At 39.9% G+C, this 23,352-nt stretch overlaps 1 protein-coding gene across 2 annotated transcripts; it reads right to left on the bottom strand.

Annotated features, from left to right (window-relative positions):
* Nucleotides 1–22,854, bottom strand: CELF1 (CUGBP, Elav-like family member 1). Of its 2 annotated transcripts, none has more exons than XM_009705648.1 (13): nucleotides 22,778–22,854; nucleotides 20,471–20,658; nucleotides 19,588–19,670; nucleotides 19,147–19,195; nucleotides 15,758–15,889; nucleotides 15,496–15,575; nucleotides 14,949–15,110; nucleotides 13,485–13,566; nucleotides 10,302–10,430; nucleotides 3,332–3,442; nucleotides 2,972–3,157; nucleotides 1,963–2,106; nucleotides 1–358 (listed from the first exon to the last, which is right to left on the bottom strand). In XM_009705648.1, the coding sequence occupies exons 1-13, from the start codon at nucleotides 22,846–22,848 to the stop codon at nucleotides 231–233; spliced, it is 1,545 nt and encodes a 514-aa protein (XP_009703950.1). In that variant the 5' UTR covers nucleotides 22,849–22,854; the 3' UTR covers nucleotides 1–230. The 2 variants fall into 2 exon arrangements, with proteins under 2 accessions (XP_009703950.1, XP_009703949.1); XM_009705647.1 differs by having other exon boundaries at nucleotides 15,758–15,892; nucleotides 22,778–22,848.
* Between the last annotated feature and the right edge of the window lie 498 nt (nucleotides 22,855–23,352).

The following is a 23,352-nucleotide window of genomic DNA, read 5'->3' as shown; positions in this document are numbered from 1 at the left end:
AACTCCAAAGTAAAACACTGGAAACAAAAGCACAAACTTGTCCTCCATCCGAAGCGGGATTCTCTGCAGAGGCTGCGGCCGAGTCTTCAGGGGAAGATGTGCCAGATAGAAGGCATGGATCAGCTTCCAGGACTGTAAAAACACAGCCTTAGGGCTTCGAATCACTAAGTGCGCTCCTCTCCAACTTACCAGAAGATCCTTCTCACTCCAGTCCCGGAGGGGAGGGGCGCTCAGTATGGCTTGCTGTCATTCTTAGAGCGCTTGAGCTGTACTTTCAGACGCTTCATGCCAATCTGAAAGCCGTTCATTGACTGAATGGCAGCCTGTGCAGAGACAGGATTGTCGTAACTTACAAAACCTGAAAAACGGAAAATACATTAATTACACCATGCCAAAGCTGGCAAGAACAGCTACTTGCAACTGGAAACACAGGTACTCACAAGGTAAGAGAGGCTTGCATGAAATGCCATTTTCAGAAGCTCACAACTGTTTTAGATTCTTCACAAAAACTTCTTACTAAGGGCGCTCTGACAACGCATTGCTTTCTGACATAATGAAACTTTGGCCAAAAGATATACGGAGCTCAGGAAATTAAAATATCATTTTCTAGTCTTTCAAGAAAAATGAGTACTGCTGTTTGTTTTATAAGAACTCATACCTGGGAGAAGACCAAACCTGGAAAATGTTAATCTATATATGAAAGCTCATTAAAGATACAAGACTGAGATCACCTTCTTGGCATTACGGGAGCAGATTTGTTTAGAGTGAAGTAGCTCTAAAGGTAGTGTGGCACTTGTACCACTACTGCGTTTAGGTTTCTCTTGGGCGAAAAGCTGTATATCATTCCAGGGGAAGAGCATCCTCAAAATAAACTTCTCCAGGGTTTCCAAGGAACCCATTTTAAATAACTCCAGTCAATGGCTGGCATCACTACCTGGGGAGATCATTCCATACGCAGGTGTTACAGCCTGATGCTCAGCATATTTTTGTGTTTTCACAAAGCATGAGATTGTCCACATCTTTTGGCTCAAATACTAAAAAATACAGGCTATGATGTAGGCACAAAGCTACGAAAACCATAGAGAAAGGCTCACCTCTCCTATTCCATCACAAGAAATCTCCATCTATCAAAATAGTCACGAGAGCTTACCGCACTACAAAAACGATACAACGGCTTGCACTGAGGTTTCAAAGTGAGGAAAATAAAACCATGAATCTTTCAGCCTTCTGCTACACAAGCTAAGGGAGAATACATTCTTTGCTCTTTTGGCATTGCAGACTTCAGCAATTCACTGAAAATCATCTACTTGGATAATAACAATAGCACAACAGGTTCATCTACACTTTTAGGATACACTTCCCTCCCTGATGTGCCTCCCATCTAAATATACACTAAGCAGAACAAAATTAGGATAAGAGATGCAACCAAAGTTAGGTAGTAAATAACAGCTGAAATGGTTTTACTATTACAAAGTTTTCAAGAATTAGGAGGAAACTTTAAAAATTGCCTTCAGAGCATTTACAGAACACCAGAGTCAAATGCTCCTGTACTCTATGGTACCTGTAATAATTATGTATTAAAATACTAATAGCAATTATTCATAATGATAATATAGTAATTAGTATATACAGCAACGTAAACAATTAGTGGAAAGAGAGAAAGGGGGAAGAGGAAGAACTATACCATGATTACAGTCTGCAAATATGAATCATAGAGAATTATCTAGGGCCAAAACAGTATAATGAGGCATAATAGTATGAAATCAGGAAAAGCAAAAAGGCATAATCAAAATCAGGAACACACAGTTCATTGCTGGAAGAGTTCAGACCAATTTATTTGTTTTTTAGAAATATAGAGAAAGAGTCACTACTTGACTTAAAAGCTAGACTAGACAATATACTGGAAAAGAGATTACTAGAAAGAAGCCACCTTTCTACAGGTAATGATCAGACCCAACGTACCAAAACACTTGCTTAGATTGGTCTGCTTGTCAATGAAAACCTTGGCAGAGACGACATTTCCAAATGGCATGAACATCTGCAGCAGATCCTGATCCCCAAATTCCTGGGGGAGATGGTAGATAAACAGATTGGCTCCCTCTGGACCTTCAAACAACAAGTAGGAATATAAATTCAGAAAAAGCATGGATAACGCAGGCCCATTTCACAAAAAAAAGGTGAAAGAGCCATTCAAGCCAAATTTTCTAGGTAAAACAATGAAACTGCTGTTTGCACTTCTGTGGAGTACTTGATTCCAGAATAAATCAGCATGACCCTTTGCTGGGATTGATCATTCAAATAATTCTAGCCCTTTCTCACCATTTTTGCTTGTAATTTCCACATTGTGCCAAAACCGGTTCACAGATCTTTGCTGTAATGGAAGCTGAACAGTAAGTTTGAGCCCCAGATGATGATTAAACCAAAACCGGCTATGCAAAGCTTGCGGCCCAAACAAACTAAGTAAATCTCAATACTAAATACAAGTAATTGCACTACTTGTAATCTGATAGATTCTTTTCTAAACATCAACCCACATTCTGCTGAAAACTTTCTCTACATTCTTCATTACACTACATGCTAAATTGATTCTGAATCTGAAGAGTGAAGAGATTGGCATTAACTATCTGTGGGAAGAGGTGAAGGACAAAGAAAACAAAATGAACAAAACCACAACTGATTCTCTCACAGTGGGATGTATCAGGCTGCAGATTCGTACTCTCCCGTCCTCCGAGAAAATGGAGGAGTATGATTATGAAGCATTTAAGACTAAACAAATCCTGGGAGAAACCTCCTATATAAAAACTGCTTTGGCCAGCCCTTAACAAAGAGACCTCACAGGTCTTCCTTCTTTTTCTTCAGTAACTCTAGGATTCTAAAAAATACCGCCAAATAAAAGCTCTGCAGATAAGGTAGCTGCAAGGGCTGGTATTTTGAAAACCCCTTTCAAGTTGTTACTAAACTTTCTCCCTACCTTCTTTTTGACTTCCTGCTGCACCGATACTCTGCTGTGTTAAGAGACTCTGGTTATAGAGTGTGGGCAATGCAGCAGCAGCATATTGCTGGATTCCAGAGTAAGCCTGCGTGAGAGCTTCCATTGTGCTACCTGTCCCATTTGAGAGACCACCACTGCCAAGTCCTCCATTTAAGGCTGCCATTCCTGTATAAGAAAGAGGAAATAAAGATGACTGAGTACTTCTACTGAGCCAGATCAATTACCTTTCAAATACTCTGCACTATTACAAAAAGCAGGAAACAGGAAAAAAAAGAAAACTCACAGAATGAGCACAGCCCGAGAAATGATAACCAGCTGTTCCCCCAACCCATAGCTTACCTGCTAAAGAGCTAACGTTGAGGCCTGCTGTAGCCCCTGCCAGTGTCTGCAACGCTCCAAGAGAAGCCATTGGATTAACAGAAGAGCTGCTACTGGAGCTAGGTGAGGAACCTGCTATTAAAATAAGAGAATTAAACCTCAAGCAATATTTTTGGTCCTGATAATTCAACTTCTTCATTAAGTTATTTCTGTAGAAAAGGGTAGTAAGGAACAGATCAAGGCAACACAGTATACTTTGTGTAAAAAAAAAAACCACCAAACAAATCCCAAACTCACGCAACTTGATCGATCATACTGCTTCTAATCCCTTCCTACATTTTTGAAAAATTTCTACTTCATCATAACATCTACGCTTTGTAGCAATAACAATTTCATTAAGTGTAAGACACCTAAGATTCAGACAATATTCAAATGTTAGCTAAACTTTGTACCTCGACGTAAGGTGACCAGCAGCAATGTCTGTTTCCCGCTGACTAAAGTGAGTAAGAATCACTTTCTACATATTAACATCTATTCTTGAAACATCACACAAGGTGAAAAAGACCTGAAACACAGGTACTAGGGACATTAAGCAAAGCTCCAGTCACACTGAACATATGGTTTTCCCATACTGCCAGAACAGGAACAGCAGATGCCCAGATTATTCTGACACATGAAATAATTTTCCATTAAAAGTCCTGCTGCAGAAGCTAGGGCTAGGGCCAAGAAAAGTCTTGGAACATACATTCAAAATACATAGTCTATCCTCTGTTGACTGTGCCACTAACATCTTCAACCATGTTTACTCAGTAAGAGAAGTCTACAGATACAGTACCTAGCAGACTAACACCTTACACAGCCTCCCAAATTCTACAGCAGGTAGAGTTAGTTCTACAGAAATAGACATCAAAACCACGAGAAACAAGTTTGCCAAACTGGTATATGAGAAGTTCAAATTAAGGTCATCCACAAAGGTTATGGACATGATAAAATAAGAAAATAATAGTATTTTTATGATTATCTAGTAGCGGTTTTCCTAACAGGTTTGTGGACTACTTAGAAACCTAGAAAAGGTAAATCAGAAAAGCTATGCATGTTGCTATTAACCCAGAAGTTTAAATTTACTGTACAAGATGCACTGGAAAATATTTACAGCTTCTACAAATTAAAAGATACTGAAGACTGGTGCTGTAGAGGGCATGCTGTAGTCGGCTTTGAAGAGGAATTTCTCTGTCTGATCAAGTGGGTAACAGAAGAACTGAAATTCAGGCATTGTCAGTTTTCTTCCGGGTTTCTGTGATTCTCGGTTATGCTGTGTACATCCATTAAAACTTTCAAAAGAGTTGTTAGCATCTTTCAAGCACATTCACACACACTACATATTCACCACTTCATATATGTGGCACAAAGTCTCTGCTGGAGTGGACTATAGTAGCTATTTAAATGGAATATAGCAAACTTGCCTAACAAGCCCCAGCAAAAGCTGTACCCAACAAAAGCTGCATGAGAAACCAGGGAGCTGCACTTTCCGTTACTGTTTAGTTTTTGTACTGAGGAAACGACAAACCTCCTGTAGGAAAAGTTCTAAACAAACCCTCTTAACAAGTCAGAAATTGTCAGACAATGTCCCAAACTATATTTTAAGTTGCTTACTCTGAAGAAAAGGAGACACTTCCCATCTTACTATCAGATTAGCATATTAAATGTTGGAAAAATACAGACAAGTTACAGTATAACCCTCAAGTTGGTAGAAAAATATAGCACAGCTGGCTGAATAAAAGCCAGCATGCAGAAATGATACAGCTGCCTCAATTTTAGATTATCACTTGTTTCTGCAACACTTCATTGCTAATCTGCATAATTCTAGAAGACATTACATTAGACAGATAAGAACACCATTTAAACGTGCCCCCCCCCCAACCCAAAACCCACAATAAAATAGTAGTGGTACAGGGAAAAAAGAATGAAGCCAAGGCTAGAGAGCAAAGTACAAGAGAAAACGGGTGCTTTCCCTTTCCCTACTTTAAAAAGGTTGTGATTTTAAATAAATTCATTTAAACCACTACAAAAAGCCAACACAGAGTTATTTTAGTTTAGCTGACTTTATCAGAAATCTCTCTAAGCAAAACAAGAAATGCTTCAGTACTGAAAATGCCAAGAAAATTTAACACTGTTCGGTTTATTTTCTTTATCATTTGTATACAGGAATTGCTGTACTGAGTCAGCATCCCATTTCTGGTGATGACTAAAGGCAGATAAATAACAGTAGAGCAGAAATACAGGGCAATTACAAAGGAATACTTCCTAGGTATAGTCTATATACCAATGCAGCGATTTGCGAATCTAGGATTTTTTTCAGCCCGGGGCAATGTCTTTGTATTAAAGTTACGATTTTCATTCATTAATTTCAGTGCATTTTGAACACTGAATTTTTTGACTCTGCTATGTTCTAAGGCACGAGTTCTGCAATTTAATCATGCACTATGCAAAGAAATAGCTCTTTGTATTTCTGAACTGTCAGCTGACAACTTCACCTGATATCCTGTAATTCTTGTCTTGAAATACGTAACAACTGGTCTTTCCCTACTCATCTTCATCACAACATTAATGCGTTTGTAGGCTTCAATCATATCCTCCTCCCATGTCAGTCTTATTTTTCAGGTTCCCTTGTTGCTCCTAATACAGAAGGAGTTCCACAGTTCTAGTCATCCTTTCTCTTCTTCTAGTTTTTCTGTATTATTTCAGATCAGAAAACAGCACATAGTAATGGGGATGGAAAACCAATATAGCTTTATACATGTTCTTTACTCCACCCTTAATTCTTAACATTGCTTCTGCGCAGTTTTTGGGGGGTTGTTGGTTTGTTTCGCTTGCTACTGAGTTATGTTCTCTTAGATCTATTTACTGAGTTATATCTAGTCAAAAAAGCTAACTCTAAGAGAACCAGCTGAAAATACTTCAAAAGCTTTTCAGAAAAATTGAATACGTAGTAAAGAATAGCTAGGAAACATAACGAAATTTGGACATCAATTACCAACTTGTGGAGGTAGGGAAACTGAGGGAAGAGTAAGTCTGTTCTAATTCAGTCATCTAGCCTCCAGGCAACTAGCTAAAGAGCACCAGAATTCAGGCAATGAATCTGACTGAACTGTACCAGAATTAGTTCCAGTAAAAGCAGAAAGACTATGATGTCTCTGTAAACAACGTTGCTGGAGACACACACTAAGGCCAGCAAAGTCATTTAGTCTTTGATGGTTGCCTTTGAAAGGAGGAGAACTGGAAACATACACCAGCTTTTGCAACCATTCTATTTTGCTCTGCAGCAGACAATTCTTACTGAGGTCCAAGCTGAAAAGATGGCAGACAAGATGCTCCAATCCTAAAATACTTCTGTAATATTTTCCTGAATGTCCCTCTCACAAGCTAGCAATTTAAATGAGTTTATCTAAGGCCACAGTCTCTGTAACATGGTTTACCTATAGGTGGATGCAGCAGCAGTCTGTTCAGTTCCAAAGAGTAGCTGCTTTATTGTAAGGTTGAAGGTTTTGCTCCATCCTATTCCACATCAAAATACACAATACTGCTTTGAAATGTCTAAACAAAATCACCTGAAATGAGTAGGAAGACAGCACAACAACAATACTTAACACCTCTGAGTTCAACCATTCTGACATGTAACCTATCCATAGTCCACAGACTCTGTGCTGTGTGGACTTCCAAGTTCCCCAAACACAAAAGATATCAGTGCAGAAGAAAGAAAATTTAGAAAGGTAACTAGGCATAATGATTGTCTGGATTTTTCCACCAATTATGCAATTTGAGGACAATCTGGGAGAGATGTCCAAGTAAGCATCAGGTGAACATTTGGATGACAGATGGACAGAAGTCAAGCCAGTAGCCATCTCATGTGCAGTTAGGTTTAAGAGGTTATCACAGTTGATGTTGCCGTATGTCCCACAGACAAGGAAGGCATTTACTAACACATGGTACTGAACAGGTACATACTGAATTTTTTCAAGGTCTAGGTATGGTTCAAGAGGGATGCTCTGAATGTGTCGAGTCCAACAGCCTTCTATGTGAATATATACAGTTTGAATGCACACATAAATATTAATCAAAAGGGAATTTCAAGTTTGCTTTTATAAGAGATAAAAGCGAGTTCAGAGTAAAGAGTTTAAAAGCTGTATAATTACAGGAAGTATCACAAGATTGAATCCTGTCTGTATACATTGAGGCTTCCATTCCCCCCAATTTAAGTACAGTTTTAAAAGATGAACCATATTCATACCTCTAATGGAAAGCACCAAAACTGTTTCAGAGTTTGATGTCGGTGACTACATATAGACCACATATCCTCCAGAATTTTTTATTTCTTTTGAACAAAGCTAATCGCTACTGGTTAAAATTATACTTGAAATTAAGTTTAAAGAGTAATATGACAGTGATTGCTTCATGTTACAAGTCTGTGAAGACTGAACTGACTGATACATCTGTATAGGATATTAATTCAAATGACTCATCATGATTACTTGATTGTTGACACATCATCATTTATTGATATGACTGGCAACCAGACAGTTGTTTGGATTCAGCACGGGAGGTACTCAAAAAGGGACTGCTCCCCACTCCCTGGCCCCTCCACCAGCATGATCAAAAGTGGAACAGAGTCCTGAGATATGTCTCTCGTCAAGGGAAAAGGAACCTGTGGAGTGCTGTGGAACAGCCAAAACTCATGGAGGGGAAACCAATCCCAAAGAATCACACAATAGTAGCATAACTTCAGTTGAAAGGGACCTCTGTGGATCATCTAGTCTAATGCTCTCCTCAGAGCTGGTCTAACCTCTGAGTTAGGTCAGTCTGTTCAGGGTCCTTTCCAATTGCATTCTGAATCTCTGAAATGACAGATTCCACAGCCCCGCTGGCACCCAGTTCCTGAGCTTAATCACTCTCACCATTAATTTTATTTTTCTTCTATATCCACTCAGAATTTTCTCTGTTGCAAATAGTGTCCATTGCCCTTATCCTTTCACTGTACACTTCTGAGAAGAGGCTCTCTCCGCCTTTTCTAACACATTCGGCATTTGAACTTTGCAACCTGCCAGCCCCCTTCCCCACCTCAACAAATCAGAGAACAAACTCGCTCCAGGTCAGTAGACAGGACAGCCAACAAGGAAATCTTAGTTTTAAACGCCAGTCACAGCAAATTGTAACCTGACAATTCCAGCTCTGCTACTGCATGAGGAAATACAGAGGAAATTCTCAGATACGTTCACCTTCATGCTTTCTCTACGATGAAGAAGCATGAGTGGGTTATAAAGGCAGGTCTTCTATGGCCTCAACTCTTTGTTTAATTATAGACGAGGATACCAAGGTTGGGAGTCAAGATAAATTTTGAAATTTTAATCTTTAAGGATTGCAGACCACAAAGTTTTTATGTAAGAAAACCCTGTCCAGCAACAGAACACTCTTTGAACTGAATTCTTTCTTGGGGATTTCCCTAAGTAGAAAACTGTGCAAAGCACCCAGGGTTTAACTTCTGATCATGTGACATAAGGTTTTCTAAAGAGCTTTTCCTTGTAATCTCTTTATAATCTCTTAGTAGAGCTCCTTGGTCCTCCTACACAGAAAGCTACCTGTGGAAATTTAAAATTTGGTGTCTCACAATCACAGGTGAGGATATCAAGTCTGTAGGCTGGACTTCCAAAACTAGATAGGCAATTTTGCTTTTTATGAAAAACAAAAAAACCCAAAACCAAACCCACATACCACACCATAGATGTCAGAAAACGGACACCCTGAAAATACAGGGTCTCCCTTCCCATGTCAGGATTTAGAAATAACTGAAAATAGGATAGAAATAGCTGAGTATGATACTGATCCTCATTTGTGGTAAAAACTGAGGATGTCTGATGTAAGCACAATTTAATTTATTTTTTGTTTTCTTGTTTGTTGCATTTCACGATCACATCTAACAATAAGGCAGCAAAAGAACACTACTTGGACATTCTAGCCTCTCTGGATAATGTATATAACCTAAATTTAAAAAAACCAACCAAAAAAAAAACCTAAATAAAAAAACCAAACAAGAAAAACCCAACTAAAAAAGACCCCAAAAAAACAAAAAGCAAGATACTGATTTTTATGTCCAAGTTACATACTCAGTTCTAGACAACAGCTTTCCAATAAATCATAGAATCATAGAATCATTATGGTTGGAAGAGACCTCAAAGATCATCAAGTCCAACCGTATAACCGATGCCACCATGCCCACTAAACCATGTCTTGAAGCATCACATCTAAATGTTTTTTGACAATCTCCAGGGACGATGACTCCACCACCTCCCTGGGGAGCCTGTTCCAATGCTTAACAACTCTAACAGTGAAGAAGTTCTTTCTAACGTCCAGCCTGAACCTCCCCTGGCGCAACTTGAGACTGTTTCCTCTCGTCCTATCGCTAGTTACCGGTGAGAAGACTGTGCTAGGGGGTCTGTTTATTCTATTTCTACGAAGTAGTTACAGTATCTTTGTCTTCATTAATGCCAGAGGAATATAAACTGTACTGTTCTAAGTGCACAGAATGCATCACTTCATGCTTAAGGCATCTTCTGCCTCCGCCTCCAGAGGGACAGGGCACATATGCCGCAGTACTTGTCTAAAATCACAGATAAACCCAGTATGTGATGAGATTGTAATAACGTGACTGGAAAGAGGTCACCTACCTTTCTGCTTCCTGATGACCTCAAAAATTCTTTTTACTCTAAATTAATCTGACCATTTGGAGGAAGGAACACAGCAGGTAAAATAGCCTTTGCTGGTGGCAAAGATATCCACCCTAAACAAAGGCCAGCGAATCTACTAGTAAAACTGCTTATCTATTAAAGAATCAACATGAAGTGACAAAAAGGGATAGACAAAACAGGTGACGTCTATCCTGAAATGACTCCTAAGGCAACCCATGTTGTAACACACTACAGCATAGGCAGTCTCTTACCTGAGCTGGTGAGCACACTCAGGGGACTGCTGGAGGAAGTGAGGGCAGAGGTACCACTCGGTGTATTCTGAGCCGCGCTGGCCGCAGCTGCTAACGCAGCCAGGTTCTGCAATTGCATCGCATTCAGTCCTGCAACACATTGAAGAATGCACAGAGTTTTCACCTATAATTGTCACCATCATCCAAGCTTAACAGATCCAGCAACCTCAGCACATCACAAGGGAGTAAAGGGAAGGAGGTGAAAAACAACAGGCTTAATACTAGTCACTGATCTTGTCCACATTGCAATTCCTTGTTATAACTAAAAAAGTTTTTCTTTGCCCAGATAGATGAGTTTCAGTAAAAGATCAGGTAGTCATGATCCAAGATGTAGACTCCAGAGTACAGAAATTTTCAAGCAGTGTTCTCTCCAGTCATAAAAGCGTAACAATTTTAACTGAGAGTTAAGCCAGGGTCTGACAGCTCATCTGCAAGTTAGAGAACTTGTCTAGACACCAGGGCATTAACCTCCTCTTCTCTTATGTCCCTCCACTCTCTTTGTATGGGAACAGCAGTAACTACAGAATTCTTTCCAGAAGGCCTACGCACCACAGCGGCCACAAAGTCACACTTTAACCCACCATCAGCTGAGTTTGGTCCCCTTAGCAGCCAAGAAGCAACAGTCAATTGTGCAACAATGTCAAGTGGCAACTCCTGATCATAAGATCGGCCAATGTACGTGTAGGCTAGTCAGTTGGTCAAACAAAAGTGGTAAGGAAAATGGGAAACATCAGGCACGTTGTGGGCAAGCAGTCAGGAATACTGCAGGGGGAGGAAGGTGTCCCTGTGTTGATGAACTTTTACTGGTCAATTTACTCATCTGACTCACCTTAATTTTGAGTCATAATTTTTGAATGAAACCATTTGGTCAGTACTGACACTGTAGTTTGCCCTCTCTTCCTGCCATGTGATTGTCACTGATATCGATCTTCTGAATTCTGTATTTTAGCCATCCTTTGGTAGGCTAGCTCCATTCTTCCAATTCCGCCTCTCTTCCCGTTTCCCTTATTTCCCTTTTTTGTCTATACCTTTGCTTATTCTAACAATTCCTCCTCTTTTCATCTGACTTCAGACAATCCCTAGTAATTCTTCCCTACAAAATTAAAATCAAAATTAAATTAATCACCATTCATATAACAACACCAAAACATCCTAGGCAGATGCTGCACCTCATCTTTTTGATGCTTACTAAGTACTTGGTGACAAAGTACACATCTCAAATAATTCACATCTCAGTTTTGTAATTTAAATATGTAAACAGAAAACATAAGAATGTAAGTGACAATGCAGTGTAAAATATTTGTTTTCTAAAAAAACTTCTGCTACCTTTAGCATCATTTGTTTGGTGGTTTTTTTATCTTTTTCAATTGTTTTCTCTTTGTGACAGAGTCTGTTTCCCTAACCACATTTAGTGCCTCAAACAAGAGGATTCTGCCTTTATTTAGTTTCTCAAGACGTCATTGTAACATAAAAGCATGAAGTTAAAACCAAAGATTGTATTTTTCTGTTTTCACTGCACTACAGAGGGTTAAAAGTGCAAGTGTTAGAGCTAGTGAAGAACAGAGCAGCTTGCTTCCTTTCTGAAGCAGTCTGGCATGTGCATGCTGCACCTGTCCTCTTGTCATCACATTGTTTTGCCATCTGCTTTCAAACAGGGTCAAGATTAAATTTTGTCTACAAAGTCTGATATAGTTTGGGATCTAATTACCTATTTAATTTTTCTTTCTATGAATTTCAAAAAAGGAGATCAGCTGAGATACTAACAGGACTTTGAAACTAAAACTCTTTCTGTGAAGAATCACAGACTTGGAATAATTCTTTCAAAACACCATGCAACATGCTATTTATACATCCGAGTTCTCAAATTTTAAGGTGTTCTTTTAAATAGTGAAGACAGAATTACCCTGGAAACTTCATAGGTAACCTCAGCTAGTTAGCCCCTTCCCTCTCTCCCAGTCCTTATTGTAGTAACAATTAAGATGAACTGCTGTACTGTTTTTCTCCTTTATTACCACTTGGTTTTAAACAGACACAAGAGGGAGAAAAAACACTATCATGCGCATAACAAAATCTATTATAGATCACCACCACACAGGATATTAGTGAAACCGATTTGAAAAAAATTGCTTTTGGCAAGAGTCTTAGATCTAAGAGCTCTGAAGAGGTCCAACATGAAAAAAGTAAACATAAGAAGATATGGTTAGAATCAACCTCAAGTATAAATCAAAGTTCTTACAACTGAAAATGTAACACTTTGCAAAAGCTTCTAATTGTTACTGATGGGTGTACCAACACAAGTCAGATGTACAAAGACACTTCAGTTTCTTAACACTTTTACATCAGCCTCTGCACAGACGGGGCATGTAATATTGTGACCTACTGTACAACTTCAGGAGGCAATTTTAAAAGCTTCAAATGTTCAGTATTAAACCCAAAACTATAGTTTTTCTGCCAGCTGAAGAATTTGGAGAACGTGGTGAATGGAGTTACTAACATGTGTTTTATTATTCCCTACCCTGTGAAGACAGAAGGGACAATCAGTTTGCAGCCCCAGTACTGCTATACTTAGTGAATATTCTGACTAGCAGTCCACAGGAAGGAATTTGGCTCATACCCATTAAGCTGATATTTCTCCAACAGTAATGGTGTAATCAATCGCAATTCAAACGAAGGAATTAAAGAACCTGAATGAAGGACTAGTTCACATTTCTACCAGCATTGCATTTTTCAGCTTTGATGTATTTGAGAACAAAGAATTTAAAATGAAAAGCCTAAGAATCCATTATCACTGAAACACATGCATTAGTGCTTACTTCAAAACACAATGCTTCACATACGCTCCTGTTTGGATGAAAACAAATAAATAGAGCCATCTTTTTGTACTCCCAAGGGAAGGTAATTTTAAATGCCAGAGGCAGGGGACGTTGCCAGCGTACCACAACTTACCTTGGGAACAATGCTTAACTAAGATTAAGAAGGAACATCCACACTTGTAGCAGAGGATTCCTGTCATTCCAAAGGAGTGGGTAAACTCAAGGCTACTTATTTCAAATGAGGTTAATGTGTCTACAAGCCTTTTGGCTACCTTCTCTACCCTCCTCCTCTTTGGCACTGAACTTGTCTTCTGGTAGAAAAAAAACTCACCTCCCATTGGGTGGAGGCTGCTCAATGTGTTCAGGTTCCCAGATGACGCAGCTGCTGTCTGCTGAAGGAGCTGCAAATAAAGCTAGACATTACACCAAAAAACAGAACAAGAGTGAGAGTGAGGGCTGGCTCCGCTTCTGGGAGAAACTGCATCACACCACAGCCAGAGCGCCGTCACAAAGGGAATTCCCACTGCCCATGCACCACATCATAGCAAAGTGTAAAGAGAATTCCCCTTACACAACACAGCCAGAGTACCACCATTGTGAAAATCCATGTCGCCCATGCATCGCATTGCAGCCAAAGCAACAGCACAATGCTTTCCTCACTCAACATAATCAATGTTGAGGGAAGTTTATAGCTAATGCACCAAGACAAAAACAGTAGAATCAGTAGTGACAGAGCACTCCTATTCAAAGCACCTCAGGCAGGATTGCATTCCCTAAGGATATACTACCTCAAGCCAGACCTTACAGCTGACACTGCCAGCATAGGACACATGGCAAATGCCATACCAAAACCAGAGGGCCACTGTGAGAGGGAACCCCCTCCACTTTCCTTAAGCACAGTAGCCTTGAGAGAAATTTCAAGCCTCAGCTCAGAAGCTATTTAGATGGATTTCTTATTCTTTTCTCCGTTAACTAGGTGGCATTATAAAAAACTCCCATCTACCAAACTTAAAAGCAGTAGTAAAAGAGAGAATGCCCCGACTTCAACAATACACCACACCAAGAACGAGAAGAAATTTTCCTTTTCTGTTCCCCAGATCTTACATTGCATGAATTCTCATAACTACTCTGGCAACCCACATGAGCCAGTGCACATCAGTTTATGAAGAGTTCACCCTTTAGGGACCCAGCAAAATCAACTAAAATCAGTGACAAACAGTAGACTGCCTTCTGTTGTGTCATTTCTGCTGAAGAGAGTAGTTTATTTTCTGTGGGGTTTTTTGGGGGGGTTTGGCTTGGTTTGGTTTTTTACTGTGCACTGTCAGGTGCTCGGTGCTTCCAACCTGATCACTTTTTCTACTTGGACAGCACCAAGTACTGTTCTAAGTTTCACTGGAAGGGGATGAGAGAAAAAAAGGCTAAAAAAAGGAAAAATGGAAGAGGAGTACAAGAACTATGTCATCAGTTCGACATGAAAATGGTTTATATAGGTAAACATTGAGGTCGTAATATATGAAAAAAATCTTCCCAGCACAAAGTCATTCTACAGAAGACAGGGAAAAAAAAGTTTCAGTAGTTAGGGCTACAGTGACTAGCATTGAAATCCTCACTTAAATGTATCCTGACCAGCTGTTGGCACATAACTTAATTTCAGCCTCCTCATCCACAAAATGGGGATTAAGAACCCTGCTTCTATCTATCAGGAGTCTTCTAAAAATGAATACATTAAACACTACAAGATGATTAGACACTGTAATACCTGAAGAGATGAAAAGAACCCAAATCAGAAACTCACTGCTAAGTATTGGGGTCCAAGTGTGTTGAGACCAGCCAGGTTTCCCCATACAGAGGCAGCACTGATCTGTTGCATTTGTTGCTGGAGTTGCTGAGCAATTCGTTTCTGCTCTTTGTCCTTCTGCGTGTCCGCAAATTTCACCACAATGGGAGAAGAGCAACCCTGCAAACAGCAATTCAAACAGTTACATACTTGCTATCCCCAGCAGTCACAAAAATACTGCATTAAGACCCAGTCACTGGAAGCACTCCCCTCCCTCCACATGCATATATACATACAGATATGTATATTTAAATAGTACATTTCATTAAAGGTTCAAAATGTCATTTGCTTTTAATTCTATCTTGCATTTTGGTATTTTCTCTGCAGATGATGTTTCTATCTCGAGCTCTAAAAATAGGAGCAGAACAAACACAAAGGTCCAGGAATAGCATTTGCAAAGAAACACACACTGCACTTATCCTTCTCTCTGCTCTCTAGTCCTCCAAACTCCACAGTGACTGCCTGACAAATTACATCTCTCCTGACACCCACTAACTTGTTTTACCTCCATGGTTTGTGCTTGGTGCATTGCTTTGATTGCTGTTTGTGCCATGGCTCTTGTTGTAAAAGTCACAAATGCACAACCTGGGGAAAGAACAAAAAGGAACCAAGTCATTCACTACATCCACAGTTACTGGGATGAATAAAGAAATGAAAATGCCAGGAGGAGATGAAGAAATCACAGAAAGAGCTGAAATGCCACCTTGAGTTGCAAAAGGTAGCATCCAGCGGAGAACCTTGAACTGTCGGAAAAGCTTCCTGCTTACCTCGGCTCAGGCCATCTGGGCCCCGTAATATCCTGCATTCTTCAATCTGCCCAAAGGGGGAGAACATCACTCGGATATCATTTTCATTGCACTTCTTGGATATCATTCCAATAAACAACTTCCTATCTTCTACTGCTAAGAAATCAAAAGATAAGAGTATTACCAGCAAGTATGTGCTTACTAGGTCTTATGTCGTCAAGTCTTCTCCATCAACTGCAGTTATTCCCCTTGTATTTAGGGTAGGGGCTTGTCAAAATCAGATTCTCAATAATGGAATCTCTTCAATTTAAGAGGATGCATATGAGATACCTCAATGAACCTGAAGGATGCCTGTTTTATGATGTTTTATGTTTACATTTTGCTGACTGTTTCTCCCTTCCAAGCCTGCGAACTGCAAGAATGTAAGAAAAGGAAAAAATATATCAGATTCAGCACTTCCCTGCATCTCCTACATTCAGCTCCTGCTGAGTGAGAGAAGACTTGTATGTATGTATTTTATCGGACTATTTTCATCCTCTCTCCTCTGTCTCTTCTATCTTTAGACTACCAACTTGCCTGTTTAGACAAAATTAGGTAAGTGAGCTGCAGAAAGCTTCTTTCTAGCCTCTTTATCATGCCAATCACTTAAATTTAGATGTGCCTATTTCCTCATGCTCCTGTCTCAACAGTGGAAGCAACAGCAGTTGCTAAAACAGGACAGTTTCAGTTCTGTTTCAGATTCGTCCATTCTGATCTGTACCAAAAGCATGAAAATAACACCTCAAATCAGAGCGATGGAGTGTGTGCTACTGTATCCTGCCTCTAAATGCTGATGCTACTAGATACATTAGAGCTGAAGAATACCTTTCAGTGTGCAGGCTACGTTAAAATAAATGGTCCAGAAAGACATTCCTCTTAACTTTTCAGTTAGCGGTTACTAATGTCAGTTTAAGGTCACTTAAGGGAGTGAGGTAAACTCAAATCCAGAACAAAACTTTATACCTCTCATTTTACGTATTTAAGGACGCTAATCACCTCTGAAATACTTGCTTTTAAAGGATGAAGCAAATTATGCAGAGTATCATTTGGAAATATAAACCAGTTTCCAAATAAAACATTCAGCACCACATAAAACATAATATGATGAAGGCTGTAGCACCATTTGAAGCTTCAAGAGAGAAAGTCTCCCCCTATTCAGTGCCATGGTGAGGGGAAATCAACTTATTTGCTGAGTCTTCTATGGTGTTGAAGAGGAAAATTCCAAACTATTCCAGCTGACATGACTTTAACTATTAAATCTTGTTGTACTCAGTTCACTTTCAAGTTTTTGGAGCAGAAAGCTGCTTTCAAATCCTTTTTGCAGTCCATTTCAGTTCAAGAGATCCAGAATCCCTTTTATTAATAGTAAGTTAAAATATTTTTCTTATTCATATTTTCACCTACACCTTTTAGTAAAACTCATAATTCTGTAACAGCCTTAGAACTGTCACTCTAAAATTCCATTAAATACTTCTTTCCTCTTTCCATTATTTTCCCAGGATATTCCTGTGTGTGCGTGTATAATACAAGATCAATTTTAGTTTAGAGAACCTATTCTGTTCTCCTCCCAACAATACTTCAAAGGAATTACTCCTTTCTAGATATATTTACACAGAAACGTATTTTGTATACACACGGAGGAATTTGCAGATGGAATTACTCCTACTATGTTACCCGTATATCCCATCTTCTGTTTTCAATTATCTTAAGATGTAAGCTTTCTGGAACCAGGATTATCTTCTCCCTGATGCAACAGTAATCTTACAGTAACTATGGCAAATTAAGAAAATAAAACTCAGCCAAGCCTAGAAAGGTTGAAACTACAAGATGCTAATCACTTTCTTTGCTTATCTTGCAGCAATATATATAGACCCCCACACATTTGAGCATGTCTGTATGTATGTATATAAACTCATCATGGGAGTACATGGATAAATTATCATTTACCCAATGGTAGATGCTAAATCTCTTAATCCATTTGAAATGGCCAATGTGCAGAAACATTCACAGTTTTTTCTCTACTAAACTGTTGTGAATTCTCAATCTCCCTTGTATGCTACAAGAAGTTTTAACTCTTACCCTAGCTGCAATAGGCCTTGCTTCAAATTTGTCAAGCACTTGAAAAAGCATTTCTAAATTTCATAGAATCACAGAATAGTTTGGGTTGGAAGGACCTTAAAGCCCATCCCATTGCACCCCCCCTGCCATGGGCAAGGACACCTTCCACCAGACCACGCTGCTCAAAGCCCCATCCAACCTGGCCTTGAACACTTCCAGGGATGGGGCAGCCACGGCTTCTCTGGGCAACCTGCGCCACTGCTTCACCACCCTCATCGGGAAGAATTTTTTCCTAATATCCAATCTAAATCTTCCCTCTTCCAGTGCAAAGCCATTGCCCTTTGTCCTGTCACTACCTGCCATACTAAAAAGTCCCTCCCCATCTTCCTTGTAGGCCCTTTTAGGTACTGGCAGGCTGCTTTAAGGTCTCCCTGGAGCCTTCTCTTCTCCAGGCTGCACAGCCCCAACTCCCTCAGCCTCTCCTCACAGCAGAGGTGCTCCAGCCCTCGGATCATCTTTGTGGCCTCCTCTGGACCCACTCCAACAGGTCCATGTCCTTCTTGTGCTGGGGGCCCCAGAGCGGAACACAGTACTCCAGGCAGGGTCTCACGAGAGCAGAATAACGGGGCAGAATCACCTCCTTTGACCTATTATAGTCTTTCTTTTGATGCAGCCTAGAATATGGTTTGTTTTCTGGGCTGCAAGCACACATTGCCAGGTCATGTTCAGCTTCTCATCAACCAACACTCCCAAGTCCTTCTCTGCAGGGCTGCTCTCGATTCACTCATCGCCCAGCCTGTATCCATGTTTGAGATTGCTGCTACCCATATGCTGGACCTTGCACTTGGCCTTATTGAACTTCATGAGGTTCAAATGGGCCCACCTCTCAAGCCTGCCAAGCTCCCTCTGGATGGCATCCCTTCCCTCTAGGGTATCAATCACAACATTCAGCTTGGCGTCATCCACAAACTTGCTGAGGGTGCACTCAATGCCACTGTCCATGTCCCCAACAAAGATTTAAACCACCTTAGTTCAAAGAACAACTCACTGGATGTTTCCCTAACTGACAATATGGTTCTATCACAAGCAGCAGCAGTGGGAGATACTGAGTCATGGAATTTAAGAGACATCCATTATGCTAACAACTATATTGAAAACACGTATTTTTCTTTTCTTTTTTTTTTCTTTAAAAAAAAAAAAAAATCAGGTCTCCAATTCAGAACACTTTATCAGAAGCTCTTCAACAAAAGAAAAATCCTCAAGCTTCCCTTTTAGCACAAATGATGCCAAAGTCAGACTTTAGTAAAGCTTACCATTACTCTTTTCACTGTCAGCTGGTTTCATCTGGATAGGATGGTGCATCTGAAATGTAACAAGATTATTTAATCCCAGATGCATTCACTTTATACTATATGAAATACATCTCATAAGAATTGTGGAAGAAAGAAATAGTAGCCTAAATTGCCTCAATAGAAGCGCATATGTAACAATACCCAAATTTCTAGAAGAAAGAAAAGCTTTCCTGATATGCCATCATTCCTCCTCAGAGCGTATCATAAGAGCCATGCCCACCCACTTCACTACCATATTATTCTGCCAAATGCTCCAGAATTCTCGCAAATGCTCCAAGATTCTTTTGAATAGTTCTTTTAAAACATTATTTGAAGGCAAGATAACTTATGTTTGTACATCAGTGGTGCCAAAGCTCAGAAAAACAAGACAGAGTTGCAAAGAAAGCATGGCTCTTCTCTTACCCCTGGGAGGATCTTCATGTTGTGAAGAGCATTCTGTGCTTCTAGTGCAGCTTTACGGGTATAAAATGTAACAAAACAGCACCCTGCAATTGAAACAAAATGCTAGTCAAGAAAGAACACTATGAATCTTGACATGCTGTACAGAGGTTGCAAGTCCTGCTTCTATCCTTCCAATGCAAAACGTATGACAAGTAGAAGGGGTGAGACATTGAAGTAAGTAGGTACTACTGATTGTGACTGTTTAAAAAAAGATTTCTAGGTTCAACAAAAGAGGATATATTCAGAACTGACCCGATATCACCAATACACCATTAATACAAACATTTAGAGACATCCGCCAAATAATTGTTGTTATTTCCATTATCAAACTCAACAATTATTTGCTAGTACGAAAAACTTACCTAGTTTCATAGGAAATAAGATATTGCATATAACTGAACTGCAAATCCAGGTAAACCATTTAGTTAGGATTTGACATACACAAATGACTAATACTGCAATTTTAGATTTTATGTGAAACCGTCACACTTCCAGCAACATTTTGATCACATCACAGCAAAACAATGATGCTCTGGAGCAACACAATATTAATTCGATATTCTGCTTTGCAATTACAATTCATACTCTTCAAGCATTCCCATCACTTCTGAGCTCTAAAAAAAAAAATTATGATTCTCCTCAGCTCAGCTAATGACTGGATCACAGTCCAACTATAATTAGGCGCACACACACTTAAAGACTCGAAAGCCTGGGCTTGCATGCATACCTGGTCACGCAGAGCTCCAACACACAGGGATGTTTCAATATGCAAACAGCCAAGATTGTAACTATGTGAAAGCAGCTGAGACCCCAAGTCTCACATAAGAAGTACAGAAGTTCTCACCTTTGCTTTGAGGAGGGTTTTGGCTCCTGTCCCTCAAGACATTGATTTCATAGACAGCACCATACTGTTCAAAAAGTTCTCTTAGATCCTTCTCACACCAGCTCCGCGGGACCTGACCCACAAACATCTTGATAGCATCTAGATCAGGTTGGTCTGGGTGATCCAGTGTGCCATTCATTTTCTTTGAGCTATGAAAAACAAGAAGGAATTTCTGGTCTATGCCTTTCCACAGATTTTCAATGGTATTGCAGCTAGAAGAATCATGTTTACAGCGAGATAAAAAAAAAAAAATATTTCTACACATATATAAATATATATGATTAAAATACACATATAGAGACAGACTCTTGCACATTCCCAGTCCTGCATACCAGAGCATATTCAGAAACATCATTCACATTCATTGGCAAGGTGTGTACTTGGAAACCAAACATTCTCTACGCAGCTGTTTAAAACTTCTCTTCACGTTTGTTCCTATAATGTAGTCAACATCTGGAATTCCGGACATAAATCTGTTGAGAGGACTGAAAGATATCACTAGTTCAACCATGTAAAATTTTACAGAAAAAGAAACCAGAACAGGAAGGAACCTAAACTCGGTCTACCCTCCGACTAGTGAAGATATCAGTAACCACTGAAAATGAGAGGATAACATTTTTTTTGTTGTTTTTTAAATGTGATTATCTGAACTGTCTCCCAGGGTGAAGATCCATCTTAAAACAGAGAAACTGGTACAACGGAACAGATGAGAAGTTTCATTAAAGGTTTAGAAGGCAATAGCTCTTCGTCAAACTAGGGAGCTTTCACGAATATTTGGAAGAAAAAAAACAGGCTTAGTTTGTATGCGGACAGGTTGGGACTAGACAATCTTGTTAGCCACAGACTGAACCAGGTTCAGTAATGGTACAGTGTTAAGATAGGAAAAAAGCGTCACTCAGACTACAACAACATGGAAGTTTTGAGTATGGGAATCTTCAATAGGCTTCAAGGCATTACATCTAGCCATATAAACAGTTTATAACCTATTAATAAAACTGTGTTATACTCCACCCAGCTAGTTGAGAGTCATACACTGCTTTCTGTATTAACTCCTCATTGCTTGCCAAGTGCAATTTGAGGTCTCATTATCGGTAGTCACAGCCTGGTATACCACAGGACCTGTCTCTGTGGAAGACTGACCGTAGCGACATCCTATTGTAGCTATAGTGATTAGTAGGTTAAAATTGCTGACCGACCCCTGCATAATCTAGAAAGGACATGGGGACTGCAATAGCAACTATACAATGATTCCCCCTGCCCCCAAACTCTTTGCTGAAGAATACAGGTGGCCTTCTTCCAGAGTAATCAGCTCTATTCATCTCTGGTTTTTTCCTTTAAAGACAGTTTTTGAATGGCTTATTAACCGCACATTACAGTGAACAGCGTTCTTCTCACTGTCCATCTGCAATCATATTCCCCCTTGAACAGAATTTAAAAAAATAAATAAATTCCAAACCAGTTAATGTTTAGTTAACTTTTTTCCCCCTCAATACACTGCTGTTCAGAGCCTAACAAAAAACTGATGCCAGGGAAAGATCCTAATTTTATCGCTGTATGAACAGACCTCAGAAACAACAAAGCTTCTTACTAGAAGGGAAGGGAATCATCCTAAAACCTTTCACTCCTTTCTACCTTTCCACTTAGAAAGGGTCAGCACCTCTCCGAATAGCCAAGGCAAACAATACCTTTTACAAAAAGGTAAACTACCTCTTTTCATTCAATGTCTTTTCATTCCAATTGAGAAGAACTGGAAATCATTCACCCTCTTCCAGTAATAATTTTCAGCCCTCCCTCCTATGCCGTGGGTAGCTTCAAGAGCACAGCGTGGCTCCTGTTAACTGGGCAACTCTTAACATGACCTCAACAGTACACAAGGAATCTTTCACGTCTAATTAAAAAATTTCATCTAGACTCATTAACAGGGAAGAACAGAAACTGTTCTCCCAACAACTGATTTAAATAACTGATTTTATAATATCAGCACCTGTAGCATACTACAAACAGTACTGCCAAATAGCTTTAGTCCTCCTTAGCCCCCATCCCCAAAATTATCAGATTTTTTCCCTCCCCCATCCAGAACCCAACATCAATTGTCAATGCCCACTAGGATTTCTTCAGGAAAACCATCTGCAGGCTCTGCAATCTTTCTCCCCTCCACCCCCCCCCCCCCCACATCAACAGGAGTTCATCAGACAGCAGAGGTTTCAGAGACACCAATTCCAACTATCACTTTAGTTATAAACTTAGACATGAAGACAAAATACTTACACAGGGCTAGCATTCAAGGAGCAATGGTCCACCATCATCTCTGGGAGGAAATCCAACTTGAACGCAGCCATCACCTCAGTCTGTGACAAACTACTAACACTAAATCAGTGTATTGCCTAACCCCCAAACAACGCCACTTCCAAAAGTCCTGCAGGTCTTAACACTCAGCCACACAAAAAAACACTCAAACCACAGAAACAGAAGCTCAGGGAGACCAGCAATAGACACCACAGAAACAGGCTGGACTGGGAAAGGGACATGGAATCCCAGATTAAAAAGGGGATGTGACCATGTGAAGGGAGGCTCAGCTTAATACACAATGAAAATGCTGATGCACTGGGCTTGTTTTGTGCAATTTTCCCTGGCGAAGCAGTACTGAGCGCACTGTCAGATAAACAGAGTGTCAGATCCATGAAGATAGCAATGGGTAACAGAGCAGAAAGAATACAAACTCCAGTCTTTCCATCCCCAACTCGCTCCTTGCCTCCCAAAATGGCAGTCCGAGGCCTTCAGGTTCAGACGGACACTTCCCATATCACCAATATTAAGCTGCGAAGTCAAGAGGTTCCTTCACC

This window comes from Cariama cristata, unplaced genomic scaffold, assembly GCF_000690535.1.
Source record: "Cariama cristata isolate BGI_N322 unplaced genomic scaffold, ASM69053v1 scaffold10808, whole genome shotgun sequence".
Taxonomy (NCBI): Eukaryota; Metazoa; Chordata; class Aves; order Cariamiformes; family Cariamidae; genus Cariama; species Cariama cristata.
This window is presented reverse-complemented; position numbering and strand designations above follow the sequence as displayed.